This window comes from Prorops nasuta, unplaced genomic scaffold, assembly GCF_024137725.1.
Source record: "Prorops nasuta isolate Cenicafe-Biocafe unplaced genomic scaffold, Cenicafe_Pnas_1.2 PNAS00038, whole genome shotgun sequence".
NCBI lineage: Eukaryota > Metazoa > Arthropoda > Insecta > Hymenoptera > Bethylidae > Prorops > Prorops nasuta.
In genome coordinates this window covers 1,929,446-1,955,822 of record NW_027116835.1, presented here as the reverse complement: position 1 = coordinate 1,955,822, position 26,377 = coordinate 1,929,446, and the positions used below count along the sequence as shown (strand labels likewise).

Here is a 26,377-nt window from a genome sequence, read left to right as displayed (position 1 = left end):
GAAAATTTTAAAGACTTCTTTCTATGACTGTTTAATTTGTATTTGCTTCCTCGTTAAATTAAAGAGTAATTCTTCATATATTTGGGCATGTTAAAGAGAGGGCTATAAAATATATCAAACTATTTCTAGTGTCAGTTTTTTCTTTTATAGATTAATTGCCACAAGTACAAAATCAATTAGGACATAAATATCCATGGTATAACGTATGGAGACTAGAGTCCTCAGTCCCCGTGCGCAATTGCAACTTTGTTGCTGGATTGCAACGTGTTTATTTCTAGTAATTCTAATTGTAAAATAAAATATGGTATAGATATATCGGATAAAATTCTATGACTCTGCACTCGACTTTAATGCCTGAGACTGTGACATTTCAATTAATGTATTGCAAAAGGTGATGACGAGTACCAATCTTTATCAAATATAGACTTGTAATAACAATGTACAATTATACAATGTATAAAACTGCGCTTAAAAATTCGAAATATTCGTTCTTACTTTTATAATATTAAAATTGTCCATATTTAAAGAAACATTATTATATTACTTAACGTACATTCATACGTATAAGTTAAAAAATAAATACATGCGAAACGGTTTGATGATTCTCTTAGTTCTAATTACAATGCTGGTCAATTCCATACAATTTACACAAAACACTTAAAGACACGGAGTTATGACTTTCACATGACGTTTTGGAAATTTGATTAGGGTTATGGTGATACATTTCGTCTTTATCACATTTTTGAATAGAGTAGATAATATGATATGATCGTTGCAACTCTTTATCCAGTACAGTATTAACAATGTAAGTGAATAATAGGTATTTGATAAAGATCGGTTTGTATATACACCATACCTTACAGTGTCAATAAATTCTAATAACATCTATACAGTAACAAATATCGTTTATGCGATCCTAGTTTCCTTTGAACTATCGCTTGAACACTTTAAAATTATATAGTACAATAAGCACAAAGATGTCACTATATTACAATACGGCGGAAGTATCTACATTCTAAACACTTACACAAAGTCATCGTTATGTAGTAGCAAACGCCATTATGAAACATGTATTGATGTATCTTTATAAGATCATTACGGGTAACAATGTTTAAGACATCTCACCTATATTGTCGTTTTTATTTGTATCTTGTCCGGTTTATAGACCATCATAACAAAGCAGTTTCGATGTACAAATTACTTCGAAAAAACAATAATTACTTTATGAGGCCGTATTTACTTTTTACGCATAAAAAAGGCAAGCTTCAACACCTTATCTTGCTTTCAATAGCGAATCACGTTTGGGAGTAGTCTTTTACTTCTGCTTAACGAAAGTAGCAAGGTAGCAGACAAAGACGCATCTGCTGCTAATGTTTGATTAATGCTTGGCGCACAATTGGCAATGATAGAAAGATTAAAAATTTGCAGTCTTTAGAAAAAGGCCACTTGAACTGTTCAGATGTCAATCTCGATATATTCTTGATTTGTTGCATGCGCTTCTCAAAAAGTTAGATTATTACAATTATACGTAAAAAACACAAAAATGAATTTAGATGATTAAAAAATATATACATATACATACATAATAAACATGTGTCATGAGAGAACTTTATAGATCAGTAATGATTTTTGTATCGCTCATTAAAATCTTTCGCTGACAATTCAGATCTACAATAGCTATATATTTACAATATTTCCTTACAAAAAGTCAACATTAATAACGGGATTTCTTTTAAAAACTCATGGTCATAAAGAGTGCTAAGCTGCTTACTGAGTAAGTAAAATATATAAATTGCAGCTTTTATTTAATACATTGACTCAACAATGGTCTATTATATAGTCATCTTCAAAAGAAGATAATTCCTGAAAGAATAGAAATCCTAAATTTTACATTTAAGTATCGACGACTATAGAAATAGAGATAACGTCATTTCGCATTTGGCACAGCCATGCGAAAAATCAATTTTTCACAATAAATTAAGTTCGTAGCGTAAGAACAAATCCTCGATGATATGATGACGTAATAAATGTTATGAGAATAAAATCTACAATGACGATGTTGTATATTTGAAAAATTTTTTCGACATAGCGATTGTGCTACCGATTCTTGATTTAAAAGCTATTGAGCTTTCACCTGGAGCCGGACGAATTATTTAGATAGCTTGCTGATCACCCTGATCAAGGCACCATTTTCATCTTTTAGCTTCTGATTTTCACATTTCAGTTGATCCATAATCTACAAAGAAATACATTAAGTTATATTTGTATATTGAAATATGCATTCTAGAATTCATCTATTTTGCATTCAGCACACCTTTATGGTATGACTCATACATGAAGTGCATTGAAACTAAAATTAATTTAAAGAAAACCTAAACAACATTACAATCGAGTATTAAATAAATTGTAACATTGATGTAGACCAGTTTTAACTTATTATATATATATATATAATAACTACTTATATATATTTTCCTTCAAAAATACTGTAAAATATTTTTTAACAAGTTTAAAGTTTAGGCGACTCCATGTAGTATATTGAGACCTAAGGCTAGAAGAAAAAAATATTTAAAATATGAATGTATTGTTGTAAAATATGTATGTCAAAGCGTTGTACTGTACTGGCAATGCAAAATTTATGTAGCGTATGCTTCTATTTAAACTTCAAGAAATTGCAATACCCTGTGAATTTTGTCACAGACAAAATTGAAATTGGGAATTATAAGTGTGTATGATCAGTTCTGTATGAAATTTTATTATCATCTGTTAAGAGTTAAAGCAGCTTTTGTTATCATGCAGTAAGTTACGCGTTAAATTAAATTCGAGCTTTGTATTAATAGAAAAGATTGACAGTTCCTATGTTAATGAAATAACGAAGCTTTAGTAGTAACAGACGATGAAATCTAAAGTCTAATTTGCAGCAAACTAACTACGTGCATGCTGAAAATTTGTACTTATTTAATGCTTAATCTTTCTGTTGTGTAGCAAAACAGACTGGATTTATTTACTATGTAATTAAACGATGAAAATGATAGACTTGCAGGTCTTAAATGTAAAGTCTGTAAGTGAGCAGTATCGTTTCATAGTTTTAATATTGTGAGAAAAAACATAAAAACCGTAAGTAATTAAGTAAGTAATTAATATTTTACTTGAAGTACGATATATATTGTTAACGCAAATGCTGTCATTATAACCTTTACCTATTTAGTAGTATTGGTGAGTTTGGATACGACGCGGGTAAGTGCTCGATTTTCGGCTTTCAATCTCTCATTTTCAGCTTTGAGTTTTTGTAATTGCTGTAAACAGTGAAACGATTAGCCCGAATCCGCTTATTTTATCGAAGCCCCAACAGTCAAACTATGTCACAACTGCACTCTAATTTACCACCTTGACAAGAAATTAGTCTTATACGTTTGTACGAAAGCGAGAACCAAATAATGCGAAGGAGTCATGGAAAATGGAGTAAACGTGAAAGGATGTAACGTGCCAATGAAAACCATCTTACCAGAAAAAAACAAGCATGATTTAATAAACGTATTAAAAAGTAAAGCACCGAAAGTTTGAAAAAAGAACCAAAGCACTGCGTAGAAGCATGTAATCCTCCAAATATAAAATCGCATTTTTAAAAATGACGCTTGTGGCAATCGCGAGCTTAAAGATAGAAATAAACACTTTTACGTGCAGCAAAACTAAAAAATCGGATTTACGCGTGTGCACGATAGAGTCATCCAGGGTAAGAGTTAGCAATGGTCGAATATCCGTCTGGGGAGAGAGCAATTTAAATGTACTTATGGTATTTTATTAAATTTCGAATACTATTATTAAAATCACGTGATAAGCAGCTGTATAGTATTGTTTTGGTGAAATCCGATGTAAACATCGAAACTGAAGACTCGTTTCATTAAGTTGCGTTGAGAAGAGAAGTTTGCTGTGCTCAAAGGTAATATCGTGCAAATAATCTAATCGTCAGATATTTTGATATTTTATTATTATTAATAAAGGACATCAGTAACTAATTATCCTGAATATTTGAAGTCGGTTGACCGCTTAGAAACAGAAATAATTTTTGTTAATCTTGAAGAAAATTTAATCGTAGTACATTGGTCTCTGTGAAATTTATTTTAAACTTTCACAAAACCTATCTTTAGTTTTAAATGATTAATCAACTTCAAATTTTTAGGATAATTAGACAATAATGTTGATTATAAATAATACAAAAAAATATCAAATTCTTTCAATGAGATTATTAATGCAACTGTCCCCAATACAAGTCAGCCAATATTGGTAAGCTGTTTATATATCTATTGAATAGTTATTCTAATATTTATTTCAGATTAAAAAGCACATCAAATTTAAGCACCCCCTTTCAAATATATTAGATTATTTAAACTTTTGACCTATTGAGGTAAATATACAGGGCAAGAGTAGGCGTCAACTCACGAGTAAAGTCTATCCATATACTGGATACATCCAGCTTATTTATATTTCATGTTAGAACTAGTATTAAATTATTCGTAACGAATTTAACAGTGACGTAAAATTATACAAAAATATTGCAAAGGGTTCAAATCTCTCGAATATGGTAATAGAAAAGCGAAAAAAAAACTCAGAAGACTATATATAGTTAGCAATTATTAATCATTTGATTGAAATTAATTGTTACGTTAACTGTAATGTATAGCGTTCACATTGATCATTCAAGAGAATTCAGTATTTTTGAGTGCGTGCTCTTGTCAGCCCCATGAGGCAAGAGTACGCAACTCGATAAAAATATTTAAAGCAGGTATTGTCTTGAAAAATCAGTTACAATATTAGGTAAGAATGTACTAAATAATGAAGATATATTAAATCATTGTGAGTAAAGCAACAAATAATCGGATACCGTCATTAGTTTAGCGGTTTGACAAAAATAAAAAAATATGCATACTCTTGCCCTGAATGACTCTTATGTCGAAATAGGTAAATGATAATTTAATATTATCGTTATACTATAATGCCTTGCTCCTAAACTGCTTTATAAATTAATATTGTATTTATGGTGACACATTAAAATCGCTCGACCCGAAGTGTAGATTACCTTTAACTCTTCTTCCATTTCCGAAAGCTTTCTCTCCATAGCTCTTCTTTCCCTCTTTTCCGTTTCTGAGAGGACCGTTTTGTTTTGCACAGTTTGAGCCTTTTCCAACAAACTTTTAGCTTCTTTCAACTGTTCGTCGGATCGTCGAAGCTTTTCCCTCAGCCTTTCGTTCTCTGCTTGGGACTCCTCGTACAGCTTTTTATAATCTAATTCACCATTCTCAGTGGCTACTGACTTTCCCTTTGCCGGTGCAGAATGTGTTTCGGAGGACAATGATGAAACTGATCCCAACCTACTAGATCGTCCTGATCTTTCGGTACCACTCTGAAAATGATAAATTATTATTAATCGATGTATCGAATAAAGGATAGTAATCAGTCTTTGATACAAGTGCATGTGCACTAATTTAGGAAGCTGAGGCAAAGCTAAAAAAAGATCAAGCACCCTAGACGCATAACAAAAGTGTAAAGAATAGATGTCAAAGGTCATTGATCTTCGATAGTTCATTATACCATGATATAAACGTTCATACGTACTCCTAATGCTATCTTTACATTATTAGTTATAACAAATTATCTCATAATTTATATTCTACCCATCCGCTTTTCAATTGACTAATTTACGAAAAGAAGTCTCACAATATATCCTTCGGAGTTTGATAGACTTTGTAGGCTAGTGCTCCTTGATCCAATTTGAACATTTGAATTGGTTTTACTTCTGTTAAAACTGCTCGCTCTTTCAACTGGCGCTCGGATATTCGAATTTAAATTCAAGTAGCTATAACTCGTCGAAGGTGTAGAAAGAGTTAAAGTGGAAGTAGAGGAATGAGAAGGCAGAGTTAGACCACCGTACCCCGAAGAAGTTCCACCATACGTGGAGTAAGGATTCGAATAATTCAAACTATTAGCCGAGTTGGAATAAGAATTATTTCTATACGGCGAAGCGCTTCTCATGGTTTTATAAGGAAAATTCGGCGACCCGTAGGTATTTGGGTTATTGAATCCTAACAGTGTGGAATAACTGTTCTGATTGAACGAAAATAATCCAGCGACACTTCGTGGTCGGTTTCCAAAAATTGAACTCCCATTTGCCGAAGCTTGAGCTCTCAAGCCTGCCGCTGTCATTGGTTTCCCTTGAGTTCTCTTGCGATAGGAAGACATTTTTTAAAAAAAAAGGAAAAACAGAAACGCGGTAATTAATCTATTGCTATACTCTTATCAACTCTGGTACAGTTATATCACTTTAATCATTCGATCTGTTGAAATAAAAGTATTTTTGGAAAATCGCGTTAATTTTTAAAATGACGCGTGAGAACAGTGCTTTGTTAGTGACATCGAATGTTTGACTGACGGAGTTTGGCTAGTAGACCCCGAGTCGTCAGCCAGTTTGCTCCAACGTATTGCTTCTGTGTGCTATTTATGGAACACACGTAGAAACTCACACTAATATCAAGGTTGCATATTAGAATGATTATAACTTTATCTTGTAACGTTAAAAATCGCCCGACAGGTGGTAAACAAAATTAGATTACAATTGAAATAAACCGGCTCGAAAAGAACAAGAATACAAATTTTGTTTATATTTATTTCAGTAATGTTGCAAGGGCGAGTCAAAAATTTTGTTATCACACATAAATCTAAACAAAAAATCTACTGCTATTATATAGTAAATTATGCACTGCCGTTTGGATTTTATAATTCTTTGAAAGAATATAATTATAATTATATTCTAAATTATATATATTTAGAATTTATGTATACGTGTAATTAAAAAAATATAATTATTATTATAACTTGTTTAAATGTCAAACAAGCACGTTGTTGTAAATGTCGATAGATTATTTTTAGGTCCGCCCAAGCCACGTTCATGATCATTTCTTTTTCGTCTACTATTCTAAGCTGATTATCTCATAGTAGTTTAGATTAAAATAGATAAATTGATTTTCAATATTTTTGCAATGAAACAATAAACGGATATTGGGGGATAATTTTCAACAAATTTAGACAAAATGAAATTAATTGACTTAAAGGCCATTTGTTGATATTCAATAAAAATTTCGATATTTCAACATAATGATTTTTTGTGATTATGCAAAATAAATACACTTAAGGAAAAATATTTAATGTATTTTTTTCGTATTTCTCAACACGTTCATATTTATCACAGCAATTATTAATAGGCAAATCAATGTTTTATATTTTGCTGAAAAGTGAGCATAAGACATTAAGAAAAGGTAAACTATTTTTATCGGAGCATGCACGAATAGAGGTTAATCTTCCCAGAACCAATCCCAAAAATAACACAAAGCTTTTGTGGACCATAAAATGCTACATATCGTGTGTGTGTATATATATATATATATATATATACATATATAACGAAAACGCGAGCATTGATAAGTTGAATCGGAGCAAGGATGGAAAACAAAAAATTACACAAAGTATTTTCAACATTCAGGTCAGTCAATAAGAGCTCTTTAAATCCCGATACCTATTTACCTTGCATTTCGGCCAAAGAATTTTGTTATAGATGCTCGCGGAAAAATACTTTACGCAATTCGCATTTCCGTCATCGTTCCGAAACTCTGGAATTGGCTACGACGCATAATTCACCGTATCTCCTCATATTTAAAAAATACTTAGTTCTCAATAAAAAAAAAGAAATAGTTTTTAAATTTCATTATAATTTTTAAATATATGTAGAAGCATTTTTCAACAGAATAATGCGTTGTCTGAGACTTATAATAAAAAAGGGGCGAAAATACTGCTTACTTCATTATGATTGAGTTTTGTATCATCACAGTCTCCCCCGGCAGAAGCATCTTGTTTTTCTGGATCAATTTCCTGTAAAAACACCAAGTCTAATATTACACCTTAACTCATCGATTGAAAAAGAAAAAAATAATCGAGGAAAATCTACAAAGTTTGGTATTTGACTAAAGTAGCAAAATGATAGCAAATCTACTTTGGTTTATCAGTTAAATGATTAATTTCATTTTGGTGTAAATTTAATAAAAACACTTACGTCCATATCGACATGAACAACTCCGGTTGATCTTCTTTTTGGTCTTCGTCTTCTTTGAATAACTGCTTGCGTAGCTTGTGCATTTCTACTATCATTTTCTTTATCTTGTTCTACAATGGGAATAAATTACCAATAAAAATATATTAGCACTCTCCTATTTACAAAGAACAGCCAATTGTTAGAGATATATTTCTTTGAAATACTCATTATACCTTTATCTTCAGGGGGTTTTGATGATCGTCGTAAAGGTAACGTAACTGTCGTATCTGCGTTACTTGCTGTAATAGGTTCTACCGGTGCTGAACTCGGTCGAGGTATCCCAGTTCCACCAGACGGTCTTCTCATATAAGCCGTTGTAGAATCACTGGATTTATTATTTGCATCTTCAAGTTGAAACTAGACAAAATCAATTAAACCATGGTTTAGTTTATATGTATTAAAGCAAACATTATATAGCAAAAAATGTCAGGTGCGAAATAAAATAGATCAGGTGCATATGAATTTTCTTTAATCACTGTACTTAAAGTATTTTCACATACAAAACTCTTCAGTGCTATATTAGCGATCAAACTACCATAATAAGCCAGATTATAAAAAGCATTGATCTGTTTCAATTTAATTATAACAAGATTAACATAGCAATGTTAACTAATTCGCAATAGCCATTATTAATAATAATAAAGTTAGTTTCATTACTGAGAAAATTATTGTATATCATACAATTCATGCAAACTATTTTTTCAGGTATTATATTAGTATTATAAATAAAACGCATGCAGAGGCACTGTCTCGCAAGAATATAGCATTGCTTAATGTTTGGACATACGGATGTATCACTGAAGACGCACCAGAATATGGATATACGAATTGAGTTATCTGTGTAAGAATAAGAGATGTCCATCCTTTTCCTTTAATATTTTTTAGTTCACTTTCTGCTTGCATTCCGAGAGACCGTAAGCCAAAAATTAATATCTTTCACAATTTGAGAGATAAGTGAGCTTTTACTTTCATCCTCTGGTACGCCTTCACGCCTTCAGTGGAACACCCTGTATACGACTCTAGTTTACTTAACGTAGCATTTCGCCTAATTTAGGTATATGGTTCATAATAATTGAAGCCCATTTCACTGAATATCCATGAACATAAATTGTTGCAGTGCGGACGTCTAACCGTATCTACTTGAAGATTATATGAAAGACAGACCTTGCTTCCATTATCTACTTTCAGCTTCCAAGATGGCCGTCTCTCAGGTAAATTAAGCTCTTCAGGGGGTTTATTTGCTGTCACTGTAGTTGGGGTTGCTGTAGTTATAGTAGCCGTAATGGAGGTATTGGTTGCAGAAGCTGTAGACTAGTTCATTATATAAAAAAAAGTCAGTAAATAATTAGCAATGCTATAGGGAAAAATACTGGTTATTTAAAAATATTAAACGATTAGTTAAAATGCGTTAAAGTTAGATCAGAGGCTTGAAATCGCGAAAAACCAGCAACCGCAATATACAAAATAATCACTTCCAAATTAGTTTAGCCAGTAGATTCACCAATTCTATTAACTGGTTTAAACTTAATTGCGCCTAGTAAATTAAAATAAAGTAATTGTATATAGCATAAATAAATGTCAACATCTTATTTTTAAAGAGAAAATATTGCTGAAATGGTTCTTTAGAATACCTGTGCAGTCGTCGTTGTCGTAGTTGGCGTTTCATTATTTTGTTGTTTCTTTTTTACTAATTGCTCGGCACTTTTAATTTCGTCCAACGTAACTCCTTGTGTAGATCGTCGGGTTTCTCTAACTCTCTTTGCGTGAGCCTTCCTTTGTGTTTCACTTTCCTCATCACGGACAGGTGGAACAAAAGATCTAAACAATTAAATTAACATAATTGATAATTATGCTCTAATGAAACAATTGATGCTTAAACCTGTAATTATCTAATATAATTATAAATTTTTTTAAATTAATACATAAAAATTTTATGCAATTGATATCATCACATCACCAAAGATTAATCGATTAAATATAAAAACAAATTTAACAGTATTTAAAAAATTTGATTATAAATTATAAAAAAGATTCTCATATTTTCTTAAATGAATAATTATTTTTTATTATAACAGACGGATTTGTTAAACAAAACTTGAACACTGAACTAAAAAGAACATGCAAACTTGCAAATCAATCAACAGTTTACATTTTAATCACGCTAAATGCATTTGTCACACTTCAAAATATCCTTCTTGAGTCAAGCACTTAGTACCCACTTGAAGAAATTTTTGAAGATATTTCCCGGACTAAGTTTGCTCCCAGCAATAGGTGTTCCAGATACAGAATTGTTCGAAGGTGATAGAATTGTAGCTTCTCCTGATTGAACACTACCCAATCATATTTCATTAAACAATAATCTTACTTTTAAAATTCACCATGTATTCAAGCTTTGAATAAAATACATGTAAAAATGCGCGATACACCTAAAATCTTTCAGCGTATAAATTACAACTTGTTGCAAAAAGTAATTATTTTAATTCTTATTATCCATCTTACTTTATGTATTTTGATAGTTTCATATGAGAAAACTATTGTAAAATTAATCACAGTAATTTTATTAGATTTACAATAATATACCTGCGTATTTGATTAGCTGGAACAGGACTAATTGTTACCCCTGTAGTACTGGTGGTAGTGGTTGAAGTTGGAGTTGGCAGTGTGCTTGGAGGAACCACATTAACGGACGAAGGAGATACTAAGGTACCTCCTTGTGACAATTCCAGATTCAATTTAACTTCCTTTTTCCTGTACAAAAATGAGCAATGTGTGAAACAGATAAATTAGCAAATTATTTTACCTTAAAATTTAAATTTGTTATAGAATAGTTAAAATGATGGGTTTCAATAAATTGATCATGAACTATTCCTGTTGTAAAAGCAAAGCTAGCAGATAAGCCAAGCAAGCCAATTAATTATATGAATTTATATTAAATTAGACATGATGTAATAAAAAATTGGAGGGTAATTATGGGTACATATTTTACGGCCTTCCTATTAACATGTTATAATAGTGACTATAAAAAATAATTGTCACATGTTTATATGACAAACATTTTTGTAAATTAAGGGAGACAGACATGCCTTAATAAAGTAAATAAATTTAAACAAAAATCATTACTACTACATAATTTTTTACAACATTACTCTTATCTGTATTTAAACTAAAAAAATTTGGGTCTGGACAACTACAGTTTAATTTAAAATAAGTATAAATAGCATTCTATGGCATTTACTATTTAACGTTTAAGAGTTCATTGTACCAATTCAGAGGATGCAATATATGCCAAATAACATTACCGACATCTTGGCTAAACAAAAACATTACGCATATCACTGTGTGTATGAAGAAGCCCGTACGGCCCCTACTCCACCAATTTTTCTACTTCTCTTTTTCTATATTATTATCGGTAAACAAGTTTAAAATTAGTCTTTGTGTGACTAAATTAGTTACACAAGAATATCTTCTCCATTTTTAGGAGCATTTGCTTCTTTCGAACTTTAAATGACCCACTGAAATCTGTTTCATGACGATATAGCGCCCCTTTTCAAAATTATAGATAGAATGTAAAATATAATTGGTCATAATTTTCAATTTTGTTTTATTTTCCAAAAAGCGGCACTGTACCGCCATTAAGTATAGTTAAATGAATAAGTTGGTGTCCTACGATGAATTTGGTATTCCTAAAATTGTAGAAGATTTTCTTGAATATAATTTTTCGTCCGTCGTGCATCCACTTAAGCGTGCATGGAAATGAAATGCGCAAGGTGCGCGTATACCTTTGTGTGTCGCGCAGAGACGCAGAGCGAGCTGTCGTATTGGCGTGAGTAGGAGTTGTTGCGTTACAACGATGGAGAGTAGGGCAGGAAAACGCCTTGATGCGAGCTCGTAATGCCATGTACTGCTGATAGAACCTGCATAACATGCGCCGTGCCATGCATACCACTACACTAATTATTTGCATGTGTCGGGACTCAAAAATTTGCTCTACTTTATTTGAGTAATTACTCTCATTTCTAAATACGAAAGCTTTTAGAGTAAATGTCAAGTTCAAAGCTTCAATACCTTTCAGTTTGATAATACTACTGAATGTATCTTTTTCACTATTGTGTGCATAGATTTTATTATTGAACTGAGGTAATTTAAAATGATCATGATTGATGAATTATTGTTAAAATGAAAAATTACTGTCATATGAATACTCTAACTTTTCAAATGATAAAACGATATTTAAAACCAAACAATATTGCTAACATTAAAGCTGCAGGGATTGAGTAGCAAAAATATGTAATGTAATGAAAATTTGACTTACTTTTCATCTGTCTCGAAACTGTGCGTTCTGCGTAGCACTACTTCAGGTTCTGTAGAGATTTTGTTTGGTACAATTGGTGATTTCGCATTTTTGTCGTTATCTTCCGTTCCTATTAGATTTTAATATATTAATACTTTATTTATTTCTACAAATTTAAAACGAATAAACTTTCCACTTACGCGTTGGTACAGTATTATTAGCAATTTCGGTATTCTGAATTCTATTTCTGAAAGATCCAGAACGCCTCCACGACGGAATTACGCCTTCTTCGTTATTTTCAGTCTGTTGTTTCGGTGGCACGGATGGAGCCTAGAAAATACGTAAAAACATTTAAAATTATAGATAAATATTATGGAATTTATTATAAGTGTATATAGAATATGTAAATATAGCTTTACCTGATTAGGAACTTTACTACTTTCAGAAGGATTGGTTGGACTGTGTAATGCAGTTTCATCCCTGTTAACTCGGTTCTTCTTTTCTGGAAAAAGAGAAAAAAAAATGTAACTTTTCTTATAAATGAGAAGTTATAACTTATAGTTAATGGATAAAAAAATAATTTGGTTTAAGTGGTTAATTAAGCTTTCACACAGATCACTCACCATCATCTGTAAGATAAGGTGAATGGTTAGATTTGTTAGAAAGATTTGAGGAAATAGATGAGCCAGATTCCGAACTTATTTCAGATTCACTTTCACTATCACTCTCTTCCATATCTGTTTCATTTGAAGCTTCTATCCATGCAGCATTAGTATTGAGAAGGAAATATTGTTATTGTTACTTGTTAGTAAGAAAACACAGGCTATAAGGTAATATATAAAATTTATGTATAATTTTTAAGAAAATGAACGCACCAACATCATTATTTGTACCAATACTAGAATCTTCTTTATCAGATTGAATCTCTAATTCCACTTTCTTTACTTTATTTGGTGTTTCTTCTTCAAATGTCTCCATATGATCTTGCGCTGTTATGGTATTTTCACAATTAGCAGATACGCTGTAAAAAAATGAAAATATAAACAGTAATAGATTACTGAATAAAATATTTCATTAGTTTTGTTTTCCGGAACGTACCGCTTCTTTGGTATTGATGACTGTTTCTTATTTATTATTTGTGGATGATCTTTCATCATTTGCTGTTGCTTTTGCCTTAAATCTTCAAGTCCTTTCAATATATCTGAATCAGCAATGTCAAAGGCCGTTTGACCCTAAAAAAATTAACTTTTTAATATATCTTATTTTATAATAACATTAATTATAATTAGTTTTTACAGCAAAATTTTTTATATCCATATCGCAGAAATTTTCCACTAGTAGTTTACAGGCTTCTAATTGTCCCCAATGTGCCGCGCCATGTAATGGTGTCCATCCATCAAAATCTTGAGCGTTCACGTCACATCGGGCTTGTAGTAAAATACTAGAAATTTACTTATTATGTAATTATTGAACAAGAATTAATATATTAAAAGATATAAGTATTCCTTACTTTATCACTTTTATATAACCCTTAGCAGCAGCAACATGGAGAGCAGTAGCTCCTGACCTAGGGTGCCTTGCATCCTTTCCTGGACCTCCAGATCTCCAAGCCATAGCATCATTTAGCATTGATCTCTCTTCTTCACTTCTTGCTTGATCACAATCTATACCTAAAATTATATAATTAAATTTGAAATAGTGCAAATGATAAAACTCAATTGTATAGTAAATACAATCAATATAGAAATATTTTAAATATATTAATATACCAGCTTTATTTATATGCTGCTGCAACATATCTTCCATTTCGTCACTTTCTGTTATATCAAGTGCTAACTCTCCATCATTATTAACTGCAGCTAAGTTACAACCTTTTTCTATTAGGAATCTGTAAAGTGAAAATTTAAGATACACATTTATTAAACAGAAATGATTCCTTTTACAATTTTGTTATATTTCTTTACTTGGCAATAGATATAAAACCACATGATGCAGTTGCATGTAAAGGGGTCCATCCTTCATTGTCTCCTCTATTGATATCAGCTCCTTGTTCAACCAAAAATTCCACCATATCCAAATCATCATCAATACAAGCCTATAAAAAAAAATTAACAAATGTATAATATACGATTTATCTCTCATTTTAAGAACTAACATATTCTGAAGAAGAAAAAAAGTGTAAAATTATAAAATATATTTTTTCTTAAAAGGTTAACTAAATTATAATATGCAATTTTTAAATTAATTCTAGAATAATATATGATTTTTGAAAATGATATTAGAAATATTTATCACTAAAGATTTACTTATTTTAGTGAAGGACAGAGGATTTAAGCAGGACAGAAGGCATAAGCGGAACACAGATGCTGTAGTCTGTAATTTCTAACAGTGTACTATTAATAGCATTTGATGCCTGATGTATTTTCTCTCTCTTTTTTCACAAATACATAAGATATGTAAAACTTCCCTCTTATAAAGTAGAAACTGAATAACTATAATATATATACATATTACTCAAAATTATTTAAATATACTATACTTTTTTAGAATAATAGTGAAAAAAGTTATACTTTTAATTAAACAATGAAATAAAATAACATTTAGTGCTATAGTAACAAAACAGACATAAAAAGTTAAAAGGTCTAATTTAAATAATTTACAAAAAAACAAATACCAATAATTTTATAGTACTGGACCAAGGATATTGTTAAGACCCATAATGAATTAGGAAAACTTGATTATGTAACATACCCAAGCATAAGACTATTGTTTAGTTCTTTAAAGATTTGTAAGCTATGTTATTCTTAGTGGTTTAAGCAATCTGAATTTAAAAATGACAGCAAAATTTAAAAAAAATATATTTAACTATTTATATTACATTCCAAAGATTAGCAAGTATTAATACACACGTGAATCAGAAAACAACCCACATGTTTTACAGGAAATAGTATTCTAAAAAAAATTTCTGGCACTTTTTTACCTCAGCTACAGTATTCAACATTTAAAATATATCTATATAAACAATTACATAATATATTTATTGAATCTTTAATTTTAACAAAATCTTTTCCAGTGCTAAAATTGGAATGATTTTTATTAAGCTCTTTTTTATTTCTATCTAGTTATAGATATTATAAATTATATAAATACATAAAAGTATTTTAACTTGTAGTATATCAGAGCTATCAATACTTCTGAATATAAATAATATGACCAGACTATCAAATAAAACCACTGTTTAAGTTATCATTCACTCATGATGATTCAGAGGAAGTCTCTTTGATATTTATGTCTTGTTTGAAAATATGAGAGACCTTTTTTTTAATGTTAATAAATCTTAATGAGAGAAAACAAACTAACTTAATATTGATTAGCCTTCAAATTAAAAAATTTCTTTATTAAAATAGTCAAAAATCCATGCACACATGAAATAGAAAAGCAAGCCTCTGACAATTTATGACAATAGAAACAATGAGTTATTGACATACACATACATACATATATATAAATATATATAGCTATTGGGAGGTGGACTAAATGAATAGAGCACTAATATTGTTGTGTAAGTTTATATGTAAATTATATAGTTGAAGTAATCAGCGGCCATCTTATATGCAAAACTAGCGAATGAGAGAAAAAAAACAAATGATAATGAAATTGAAGGTAAGAATGATCAAGATTTGTTGATAGAGGACAGGATAATACAGCGAAGTTTGGGAAGAAGAAAGATCGAAATATAAATAAAAATGAACCTGATGCAATGCTGTAAGTCCATCGACATTTCCGGTGTTGATGTCTGCCCCTTTTTGCAGCAACCGTATAACTTCTTCCTTGTCTCCTGCTGCACACGCTGCCAGGAAGACACAATCCGCAGAGAACTTGATCTTTCGTGCAATTTGACGTGGTTGGGCCGGCTCCCGGTTGGTCTCAGACTGTTCCCAACGTTTGAGCTGTTCTGCTCTTTTGAAGAGAGCCGAGCTCGAGCGAGCCTCGACAGACATTGCCCTAAAGTTACACGATTGCACTCGACAATCTTATAATCACTTCGAATGACCTCTTCTTGTCTTTCTCTCTCTTATTCTCATGTACACACACGTACACGTGTATATACATTTACAAGCGCGCGCATACGCACATGCAGGGACACGCGCGCGCGCTCACACACACCAACTTGAAACTCAACCGCGCTGCTTCAGCTTGCAAGTCCCACAGCCTCGAATGGAGCCACTCCACCTCACTTCACTGGGTGTAATTTAACATGTTGAGAAGAACTTTTTTTACCCTTTATCTCCATATAAAATATCCATATGATTCTACCAGCTTCCTTGAGAAACTTAACAAATCTCCGCTTCCCCGACTGCCCGACTCGACGAGCTACGAAGGGAGCGGTCCGGGTCCGTTCCGTACTCCGTGTCCGCGGTGCTCCGTCCGTGGTCCGTCTCCGTCACCCGTCACCTCGCCCTCACCTCTCTCTCTCTATTACCGTCTCCACACTCTCCACCAGTTTCTCTACTGTTGCTAATATACACACTACTATAGCATCTATACACGGCTATACAGGAGGGCTAGATTCGCATGCTCTTTGCTATTCTTGGCTACTTGTTCCTATCACTCTTGCTTACAACTTGCGTACGGAGGCCATCAAACACCAAGCCCCCCGACCCGAACCGCACCGTACGAAATTGCTAATCTTCTTTCTTCAGCGTTAAAAACACTCGCTGCTTACTTCCTTTCCAGTTACCAGTTACTTTAAAGTTTACTTCTCTCTTGACCAATGTCGATGAGCGCGCCTCACACTCACGACTTCACAGTTCCTACTTCTATTTATCATTAGTGTTCCTAGTCTGATTCTAGTACTTCTCCAAAATTCCCTAGAATCTCTTTCAGTCTATTTTACCTCACTTATTTCGTTCTTTTTCCTATTTCTTACGAGATTCAATTTTACCCTAAAACTATACAGAAATTGTTTTAGAACACAAAAACTCTCCAGTTCATTTAAATTGTATTTCCCATGTTTCCCCTTTCCTAGGGTTACGTTCATTTCTGTGTAAAAGAAAAAGAAAAACAATTTCTGTGTCTATTACTTTCTCGCCCAGGAATATGTATTACATAGTAGTGATTCAGTATGCCCCAAATGGCCCCAATATAAAATTGGTATAATCATCTCGTAATGTAATCAGGAAGGCCGGGTATAAGCATAAGTAGTACATATATTTTTTAAATAATAATGGATAGCATCAATTAAGAATTATTATTAATTTGAATTTAGTAATACTGAAACACTAGTTGAAAGTTCTTAAACAAAAGCGAAAAAGGATAAGGAAGTATATTGACTCATTAAACTAAAAAAAAGGTGCCATAATGGTAGGGACGTAGGGAGGGTGGACCGTGGATCTGGGTGGATCCACCTGATGTTACCTTTTGGAAGCTTTAGAAAAATGGTGACCAGTTGACGACGGAGTAGACGAAGTTTGATCTTTGATCAAAGTTACGAGATTCATCTTCCTTTAATCATTTAATTCAAATCAATGTCTCATGGTGTCATTAGACAATTATTTGGATAGTGGAGATTCAAAAAGACGAATGTCGAATTTTGTTGCCTTACAGTGGAGGTACGCGCGTCGAATGACCGCGGGGAAATGAGTAATGATGCATCTGATGGGTAGTAAATTATGAGACGTACAATATGAAGAAAAATTACTCTGCTGTATTAGATACTCGGGCGACCGATACTCTGGAACTAACAAGACGTTGGCACAGGTATAAAATCTTTATGATTTATATGTTTTACATGAGAAACATCTAAGAGTGAAATGTTTGCACTATTAAATAGAATCTTTCAATTTGTTTACATAACCTATAACACGTGTATCAGCTTTGTAAAGTGCTTGACTCTTCTTATAGGAGTATAACTGATATTGCAAAAAAATTGGATGTTGAAAAAAGTCATGCTTTAACAATATCAGATCTTTTTACGCCATCTTCAGAAGCACTCAGAAGAAAGCTTAAAGATTATTGCGAGCGCTTAATTTTTAAAGATCCCATTGGTAATGTGCGTAAGACAGAAGAATTGCTTTGGAGACGAGGTTTTTATGATGTTGTACATGCGGCCAAAAAACTTAGAAAGGTATTATTAAGAAACTTTACAGATAATAGAAATTGCTTAATACTATTACCATATGATAAGCATTAAAAGAAACAGTATTAACTTAATAGCAAATACATTGTATTAAGAATATTATCGAGATACTGATCTCTTACACAAACTGTTAGTTTCCCACCATGCAGCCACAATTTCAAAGTCTAATTAATTAGTGAATTATAATTACTCCTTAAAATAGGTTAATACATGGAATGATCATGAGAAAGGATTATTATCTATTCATTTGGCAGTAGGTATAGGATTTTACCACCATTTGATATTGAAATTACAAACAGAATTTGGTCTGGATTTAATCGGTATCATAGATTTTGCTTTTACTCAAAATGAAACCAATCTATTATCTGTAAGTGCTTTAAAATGAATTCTTTTAACTAATTGCTGTAAACAATTTAAAACTTTTATTTTTAAGGCTAAAAGTAAAGTTACTCAGGTTAAAGCATCTACTATAGAAATTCAACAATGTTTAATGCGTTTAATTCATCGAAGTCTAGTATGTCTTGGAGACTTAGCCAGGTACAAATTAACCTTAGACCCAAATTGGGATCCAATGATTGCAAAGCGTTATTATAAAATGGCAATAGCAATTGATCCAAATATTGGAATGCCTCATAATCAATTAGGTACCATAGCTGGAAATAGAAACTATGGATTGGATGCAGTATATCATTATATGAGATGGTTAGTAAACTAACTTGTATAACATATTTACTATGCAATGCAATGGAGTAATATTTTATAAATTTACAGTTTACTTTGCTCAGAATCATTTGAAGGTGTTGAAGGTAATCTTGAAAAGGCTATAGCTACACATTCTACATGTAGTGATGATAAACCATCAATATATCACTGCATATCACGTTTGCTTTCATTAATTCAATTATGGGACCTTGATATACGAAATTCTGACAAAATAAATCAAGAATGTCAAGTAAGTAATTTTTTGCACTGTAATTAATTTGTTTTTAATCTTTATTTTTGTGTTTACAGGATCTATTAAATTACATAGAAACATGTTTAGTTATGTCATCTGACAATTCAGATAATAATGACAATTTCGAGAATGCTGATAGTATCGAAACATTTCTTCAAAAAGCAAAGTGTGAAGAAACATTTTTAACAAGTGATATAGTATTTAAGATTATGGCCATTTGTTTAATGTCAATTGCAAGACTAAAAGCAAAAGAATCTAGTGAAGTACCAGGTGTTATTGCTATTACTTTAGCAATTTTATCTCAACTAGTACAATTTCTATTGACGAAATTGCAAGAATCTATTATAGGTATGTCTCTATCAAATGTAGAAGGAAAGATTAATTCAAATGCCATTGTTAATAATAGTAATAATAATGATGAAGGAATAAAATCTACTAGTCAGCATGAAGATGAAAATTGTATAATTACAGAAATTATTTCAGTATCAGAAATTAATGAGTTGCAGGATAATAAAACTTCTACAGATGACAACAAAAATATAGGGTTACAACAAACTACATGCAATGACTTTAAAAAGGCGAAGGATAAATCAAAAAACCTTCTCACAAAATTGAGACGGCCTCGAAAAAGAACCAGTTCAGATTCTGATGGTAGTGATATTGACGGTGCGATTACAGGATCTTCTAGCGATGAAATGAACTCTGATATTTCTGAAACTGAAGAAGATGCCTTAAGTGATGAAAATATTTTATCAGATGATGCAATATCGGAGGACGGAACAGATGATGAGGGATTACCTAAAGTTTCAAATAATAAAATCAATAATGTTGGAGAGAAAGTCAATGGGCAATTCAATCTAGAAAAAAAGAATAAAAAATCAGATATACCTAATAAAGGAAATGTCGAAGACCAAGTAAATACAAACAAATATGACTTAAATTCAGATAACAAAGATTTAACAATAAATTGTGATAGCGTCATACCGACTCCAACTAATGTCGAGTCTAATAGTACTTATGATGAGACTATTGAATCAGCAAATACTATAGAATATGAAGCACAGTTGAAAAAAGAAAGTTTAAAGCCTAATGAAGTGCTATGCCTTCTAGAGAAGGAGTGTTTTTTTTCGTCTATTAAAATTTGTTTTGATTGGTTAAAAAGTAATCAAGATGTTATAAGAATGTGCGTAAAGAGTTCAAGAATTTTATTAAAACGGATAATAACTTTATTAAATTTAATAAATATAAGCATAGAGGAAGCAATAATATCTTGGGGTGTAGATACTACAATTGTTACAAGTGTTGAAAAACTAAAAGAATTCGTCAATAGTACTCCTTTACCCGAAGATGTTGACTTAAAAGGATTTAATTTATTGAATGAAGCTCATAAGAGTCTGAAATGGACAATTTTACATAAATGCAAAATGAGTAGCCACGAGGAAACTTTACTGCGTACATTGAAATTGATCGAATTCGGCCGTCACCTTTGCTCGTTGGAACATACTGGAATAAAGTATGACGAAGAAAAACGACAGTTTACTATAACTGACTTAAAAGATTTTCAAGTAGTAAAGGACAAAGATATGGACAATAAAGATTTAGAGACTGATCGTACAAAAGGAAAATTAATGCGTCATATGGGTCGTCTGTGGTTGAAGGCTGAAGTTCGAGCCTTAGAAAGTCGTTTGCGATCTAGATTAATATCACCTTACTTAGTACCTGATCATGAAGCTTTAGCTAAACATACACCGGCACTTAAACGCCTTGTTTATGCGAAAAAGTTTATTATTGTAATTCCTAGTGTTGGTGAGTAAACATATATATACACATAATACTGTTTAAAAACATGTATTCTAATTAATTGCAATTTTAGTTGTTTCTGCTTTGGACGAAGTTAAGCGTACAAGCAGTAAAGCTCGAGAAGCGACTAGATGGTTAGAGGCTCAATTAAGACGCGGATCTAGATTTTTACGAGCTCAAAGACCACATGAACGTTTAGCACTACCTTTTATAAAAGGACCTAGACCAAAAGATAAAGAGGCATGGTTATTTTTTCAAATTATAGAATGTTGCCATTATCTTACCCAGCAAACAAAAGTTGGTTTGACCTCTGATGCAGAACCCCCTGTAGTAACTTTACTAACAGGCTGTGGACTGGAGGATAGAAAATCTCTTACATTTAGTCCGGATGGCTTAGCAAGGAGCGCAGGTATACATTCTTTTAGAAGCGGAAATTTGGTATATCTACCAGATAAGGTGGTTGTTACTAAAGCTTACGATTTCTTCTTTTAGGAGTTAATATTGAACATATAGAGTCATTTCACACAAAATGGAAATCATCAAGCAAGAGTCACGGTTGAATGTTTAAATGAACTAAAATAAGCTCTGATGGCTTTTTACACAAGTAGCTAGGCTAAAGAAGACTAGCTGAATATAAAACACAGATGTCTGTACCAGACGCGACAAGGGTTGGAAGCCCGTGACCGAATATCCATGGATCTACAAAATCATGGAGCTGATACTTTTTCTGAAAATAATTTTAAGCAAAAAATGTTAAATTTCTAACTACTTATTATATATTTTAAGTTGAAGATTGTATTTTGAAGTAAATTTTTTAAATAATATAAGATTTCTTTATTTAACCTTTAAAAAACATGGGAACTTAAACTCTTCTGTATATCTCACTTGGAAAAGATTTTTAACTTAAGTTTTAAAATAATTTAGCAAAGGGGGAAAAGATTTTGCAATCATTTAGTAAATGTGTGAACTAAACCTCTAATCATTAATACATATTTTTTATGATATGACGTGATGTATTGCACATCGGGGCACTAGTACTGAAATTTTGGAAATTTTCCTGATGGTTCATATTTAAAAAAGAGTCAAAATCGTTGAGAATTCATGTGACAAGTTTGCGAAGGAAGTTGAAAATTCTTATATCCTACGCATCAAGGTAGGTATAGTAGTAGAGCAGAAGTAATTAGCTATAGTAATACAGATAATATCGCAAACAAATTGAAAATTGTATGCATGCGTGTAATATTCGGATATTCTTATGTATTTTATATAGTCAATTCTCTGTACTATAAATAATAATATATATATTATATATCGATGTATCATTCGAAAACATCAGCATTCAACTGGAGTAGTAATCACCTGTAATCACTACCATTTACTAGAAGTGATGTCAGAATTTGGGTTTTGGAGCCAAAACACAATTACATGTTCCATATGTATACAGATGTAAGCTTGGGATATATTGTACTATGTATTCCCCTCCACTTAGCTTTGTGGCTGTAAAGCGCCAGTTCTGACATCACCGTTTACCAGTACCAAATGTCCAAATATCAAGCACCTCCATCCTCCATCCACCCAGTACCTTTTGAATTGTAGTAGTGGTAACGTAACATAACCTATCACATTTTAAATTTGTTTTCTTTATTTGTATATTGAATCATAATTGTGATTCATTAATATAATTTAGAAATATTCTTATGAAGGAGTAAACGATCTAGGTAAGATTAATCAACTTATATATTACATACTGTTTAACGCGTGTTGTAAATAAGTCAAAAACTGACACATCACGTACAGACTTCTTTGCATCATCTTATAGTCCTATGTCGTGTGGTAAGTAAAGTTGACCCTTCTATATCTTTATAGTTCTTCGGAAAAAACTGGCAAGCAAAATTGAGCGTAGTTTGTTCTGGAATATAATCAAATTGGAACTGTTGGAAGAAGAGGTGTGAAGGGAATCGAAATTTTAGACGAAATCGGTGAATAATTGTGGCTTTCAAGAAGTATATATCGAAAGCGTCGAAAGTAACGAGTCATCAACCAATTCAAGATGGCAGAAGGCCCAGACAGTCACAAGAAAATTACCATTAATGTTAAAACTCCAAAAGAAAAACAGAGTGTGGAAGTCGAGGAAGATGCCACAATTAAAGAGGCAAGTGTTCCATTTGTTACTTCATTCAAACAGCTTTTCTAAAAGTCTTATATTATCGTGTCAGCTGTCATTGATGGGTTAGTTTTGATTGTATTTTTTTTCTTAAATGAATAGTTTAAGGAAGCAGTCTCTAAGAAATTTAATGCACAACCTGATCAATTGTGCTTAATATTTGCTGGTAAAATTATGAAGGATCATGAAACCCTGCATACACATCATGTCAAAGATGGTTTAACTGTCCATTTGGTAATAAAAGCTCCTCGGTCAACATCAAATCAAACTCAGGATTCTACAGCAACGCGGGCACAAGGTATACTATGTTTCCTCTTATTTACATTTAGTATAAGCAAAAAGCAATAATGTTAAAATCATCAATTTTTTTTTATGACTTACAGCTGATATAAATGCCAGTCCATTTGGGCTAGGTAGCTTAGGTGGAGTCGTTGGTTTAGAGTCTCTAGGATTGGGTTCTGCAAATTTTATAGACTTGCAGCAACGTATGCAACGTGAACTATTATCCAATCCAGAAACAATGAGACAAGTTCTGGATAATCCCCTAGTCCAAAGCCTAATGAATGATCCTGAGAATATGCGTAACTTGGTTACGGCAAATCCTCAAATGCAAGAATTAATGCAACGTAACCCAGAAATAAGTCATATGCTGAACAATCCTGAGCTTTTAAGGTGATTATAATCGGCTCCTCTTATCATTAGAAACAAAAATAACTAATCATTTTAATTTTCTAGGCAAACAATGGAGCTCGCACGAAATCCATCAATGTTACAAGAGCTAATGCGCTCTCACGACCGTGCACTTTCTAATCTCGAAAGCATCCCCGGTGGCTACAGTGCTTTGCGTAGAATGTACCGCGACATTCAAGAACCAATGTTAGCTGCTGCGGCAAATGAGCGCAATCCTTTTGCAGCCTTAGTGGAGAATAGTAATAGCGGAGATGGACAACCCAACAATCCTCAACAAGGTCAAGAAAACAGAGATCCATTACCAAACCCTTGGGGAAGTAACCAAACGGACTCACCATCTCAAGGGCAGCCACAAGGTCAACCTAGAGGGTTACTAGATTCACCCGGGATGCAAAGTCTTGCTGCACAAATAATGGAGAACACAAATCTTATGCGCAATATGATAAATGCTCCATATACGAGATCGATGTTAGAAGCTATAGCTGCCGATCCAGAGGTAGCTAATAGTTTGATCGCTCGAAATCCTTTCCTCAGGGATAACCCACAAATGCAAGAACAAATGCGAGCTATGATGCCAGCATTTATTCAACAAATGCAAAACCCACACATGCAAAATGTCGTAACTAATCCTGATGCAGTAGCTGCTTTAATGACAATTCAACAAGGAATGGAGCAACTGCGTACTGCTGCGCCGGAACTTGTTGAAAAGTAAATCAACTTACATTTTTGTTTATTCTGGATTATACTGTAACGATTGCTACAAGATTAAATACATTTTCAGTATGGGTCTCACAGTCCCTCCTGCTCCTACATTACCTACCACAGGGTCCACAAGTCCGAATACAGCAGCACAAAACACTGATACGAATCAACAGAGTCAGCAAGACTCCTTTTCTCAGTTTATGGCCCGTATGGTGCGTATTATACACGATGTTTTTTCTATTGATGGTGAGAAGCTAGGTTTTGATTTGTAAATTTTATCAGGTATCAGCAATGGCCCTAAACCAAGGGGTAGAAGTTGATGGTCAACCTGTACCTCCAGAGGAACGCTATAGGGCACAATTGGAACAGCTCACGGCAATGGGTTTCGTAAATAGAGACGCTAATTTACAGGGTAATTAATATTTTTGTTTGTTTGTTTGTTTTTTGTTTCTTTGAAATTGTGGCACTAATGATTGATGTTGTATGGTTTAATTTGATAATGTACTACCTTTTTTAGCTCTAATCGCGACGTTTGGAGACATAAATGCAGCAGTAGAAAGACTACTTGCAAATGGACAAGTTTCTATGAGCTAACCACCAATCAGCAACATTGTTATTCCATTATTATCATTAATTTTCCCCTTATTTACCTCTTGCAACAGATTTGGTGAGAGATATGTGAGGTATTTGGCTGTCGAAAATTATAAACTCCTACTCTGGCTATTAGCAGAATACACGCTACTGACTCGTTATATATGCATTTTTCTTTTTACACGTAATAATGGTACTAATTCGAATGGACTATAATTAATTGCTAATATATCTGTCTGTTTCGCTCATAATTTAATTTTGACCTTTAGAAAACCGGAAAATCTTTTGTTAGGCATGTCAAATTATTGGTAAAAAACATTATATCAAGATACTTCTTACACGGAAAAATACCTAACGTGTTTCCAGACTTTCGGGTGCCTTCCGGTTTTGTTCAGGTTGACTCACGGAATTTCTACAGCAACTTTCTGTAATTTTTGATGTTTTTTTTAAATATGCAACATTTATATCGTGTCCTTTTCTGCAAATCTTGGTACAATTTTAGTCATAGCTGAATATTATGCTACTTTAATCTGTAGGGTGCAGGCAAAGCATTTTGGGGCTTTGGTTTAAGATTGACCGTGATAATTCGTTAATAGTTTAATTTAGGGGCAGATTATAACTTAAGGATTGTTAAAGAGCTCCTTTTGGTATTACTTTTTTATGTGGAGCTTTCCATCCAAAAATATGGATTATTGCTCCATTTTCGATTGAAGTTCAAAATAAGAAAATCAATATTAAAAAGGGTTGTTTCGCTATTATCGAGGTCTCTCACAATTCTAGCATATCTTACAGTTGTTTTCGAACTATTCTGTCTCTCTGTTAAACATTAGCGAGTTAGCACGACCGATCTTAATTCGAAGACCGCAAATGAGCTTCGCCGGTAGTCTATAGGTCAAAATATGAGA

The 26,377-nt window shown here is 32.5% G+C and overlaps 3 protein-coding genes across 8 annotated transcripts; 2 read left to right on the top strand and 1 right to left on the bottom strand.

The window, feature by feature from the left end:
* Nucleotides 1-86: 86 nt before the first annotated feature.
* Nucleotides 87-17,185, bottom strand: Mbs (Myosin binding subunit). 6 transcript variants are annotated; one of them, XM_066744359.1, is made up of 22 exons: nt 16,184-17,185; nt 14,396-14,526; nt 14,201-14,319; nt 13,942-14,101; nt 13,728-13,872; nt 13,530-13,663; nt 13,307-13,452; nt 13,055-13,186; nt 12,851-12,933; nt 12,632-12,761; nt 12,453-12,561; nt 11,920-12,054; nt 10,721-10,888; nt 10,360-10,470; nt 9,772-9,958; nt 9,305-9,451; nt 8,314-8,497; nt 8,102-8,211; nt 7,849-7,920; nt 5,078-5,401; nt 3,201-3,296; nt 87-2,236 (listed from the first exon to the last, which is right to left on the bottom strand). In XM_066744359.1, exons 1-21 carry the CDS (start codon nt 16,430-16,432, stop codon nt 3,201-3,203), a joined length of 3,072 nt encoding a protein of 1,023 aa, XP_066600456.1. In that variant the 5' UTR covers nt 16,433-17,185; the 3' UTR covers nt 87-2,236. The 6 variants fall into 6 exon arrangements, with proteins under 6 accessions (XP_066600456.1, XP_066600460.1, XP_066600457.1 ...); XM_066744363.1 differs by lacking the exon at nt 11,920-12,054 and having other exon boundaries at nt 88-2,236; XM_066744360.1 differs by lacking the exon at nt 3,201-3,296 and having other exon boundaries at nt 89-2,236.
* Nucleotides 17,186-17,851: 666 nt separating this feature from the next.
* Smg5 (Smg5 nonsense mediated mRNA decay factor) lies at nt 17,852-22,141 on the top strand. Its single transcript, XM_066744164.1, has 8 exons — nt 17,852-18,191; nt 18,336-18,558; nt 18,773-18,937; nt 19,004-19,272; nt 19,342-19,522; nt 19,582-21,331; nt 21,399-21,734; nt 21,818-22,141. The coding sequence occupies exons 1-8, from the start codon at nt 18,118-18,120 to the stop codon at nt 21,883-21,885; spliced, it is 3,066 nt and encodes a 1,021-aa protein (XP_066600261.1). The 5' UTR covers nt 17,852-18,117; the 3' UTR covers nt 21,886-22,141.
* A 757-nt stretch (nt 22,142-22,898) lies between these two features.
* Ubqn (ubiquilin) lies at nt 22,899-25,633 on the top strand. The gene is made up of 8 exons (XM_066744159.1): nt 22,899-23,043; nt 23,192-23,477; nt 23,592-23,787; nt 23,873-24,161; nt 24,225-24,887; nt 24,961-25,093; nt 25,164-25,293; nt 25,399-25,633. Exons 2-8 carry the CDS (start codon nt 23,376-23,378, stop codon nt 25,473-25,475), a joined length of 1,590 nt encoding a protein of 529 aa, XP_066600256.1. The 5' UTR covers nt 22,899-23,043; nt 23,192-23,375; the 3' UTR covers nt 25,476-25,633.
* Nucleotides 25,634-26,377: the final 744 nt, after the last annotated feature.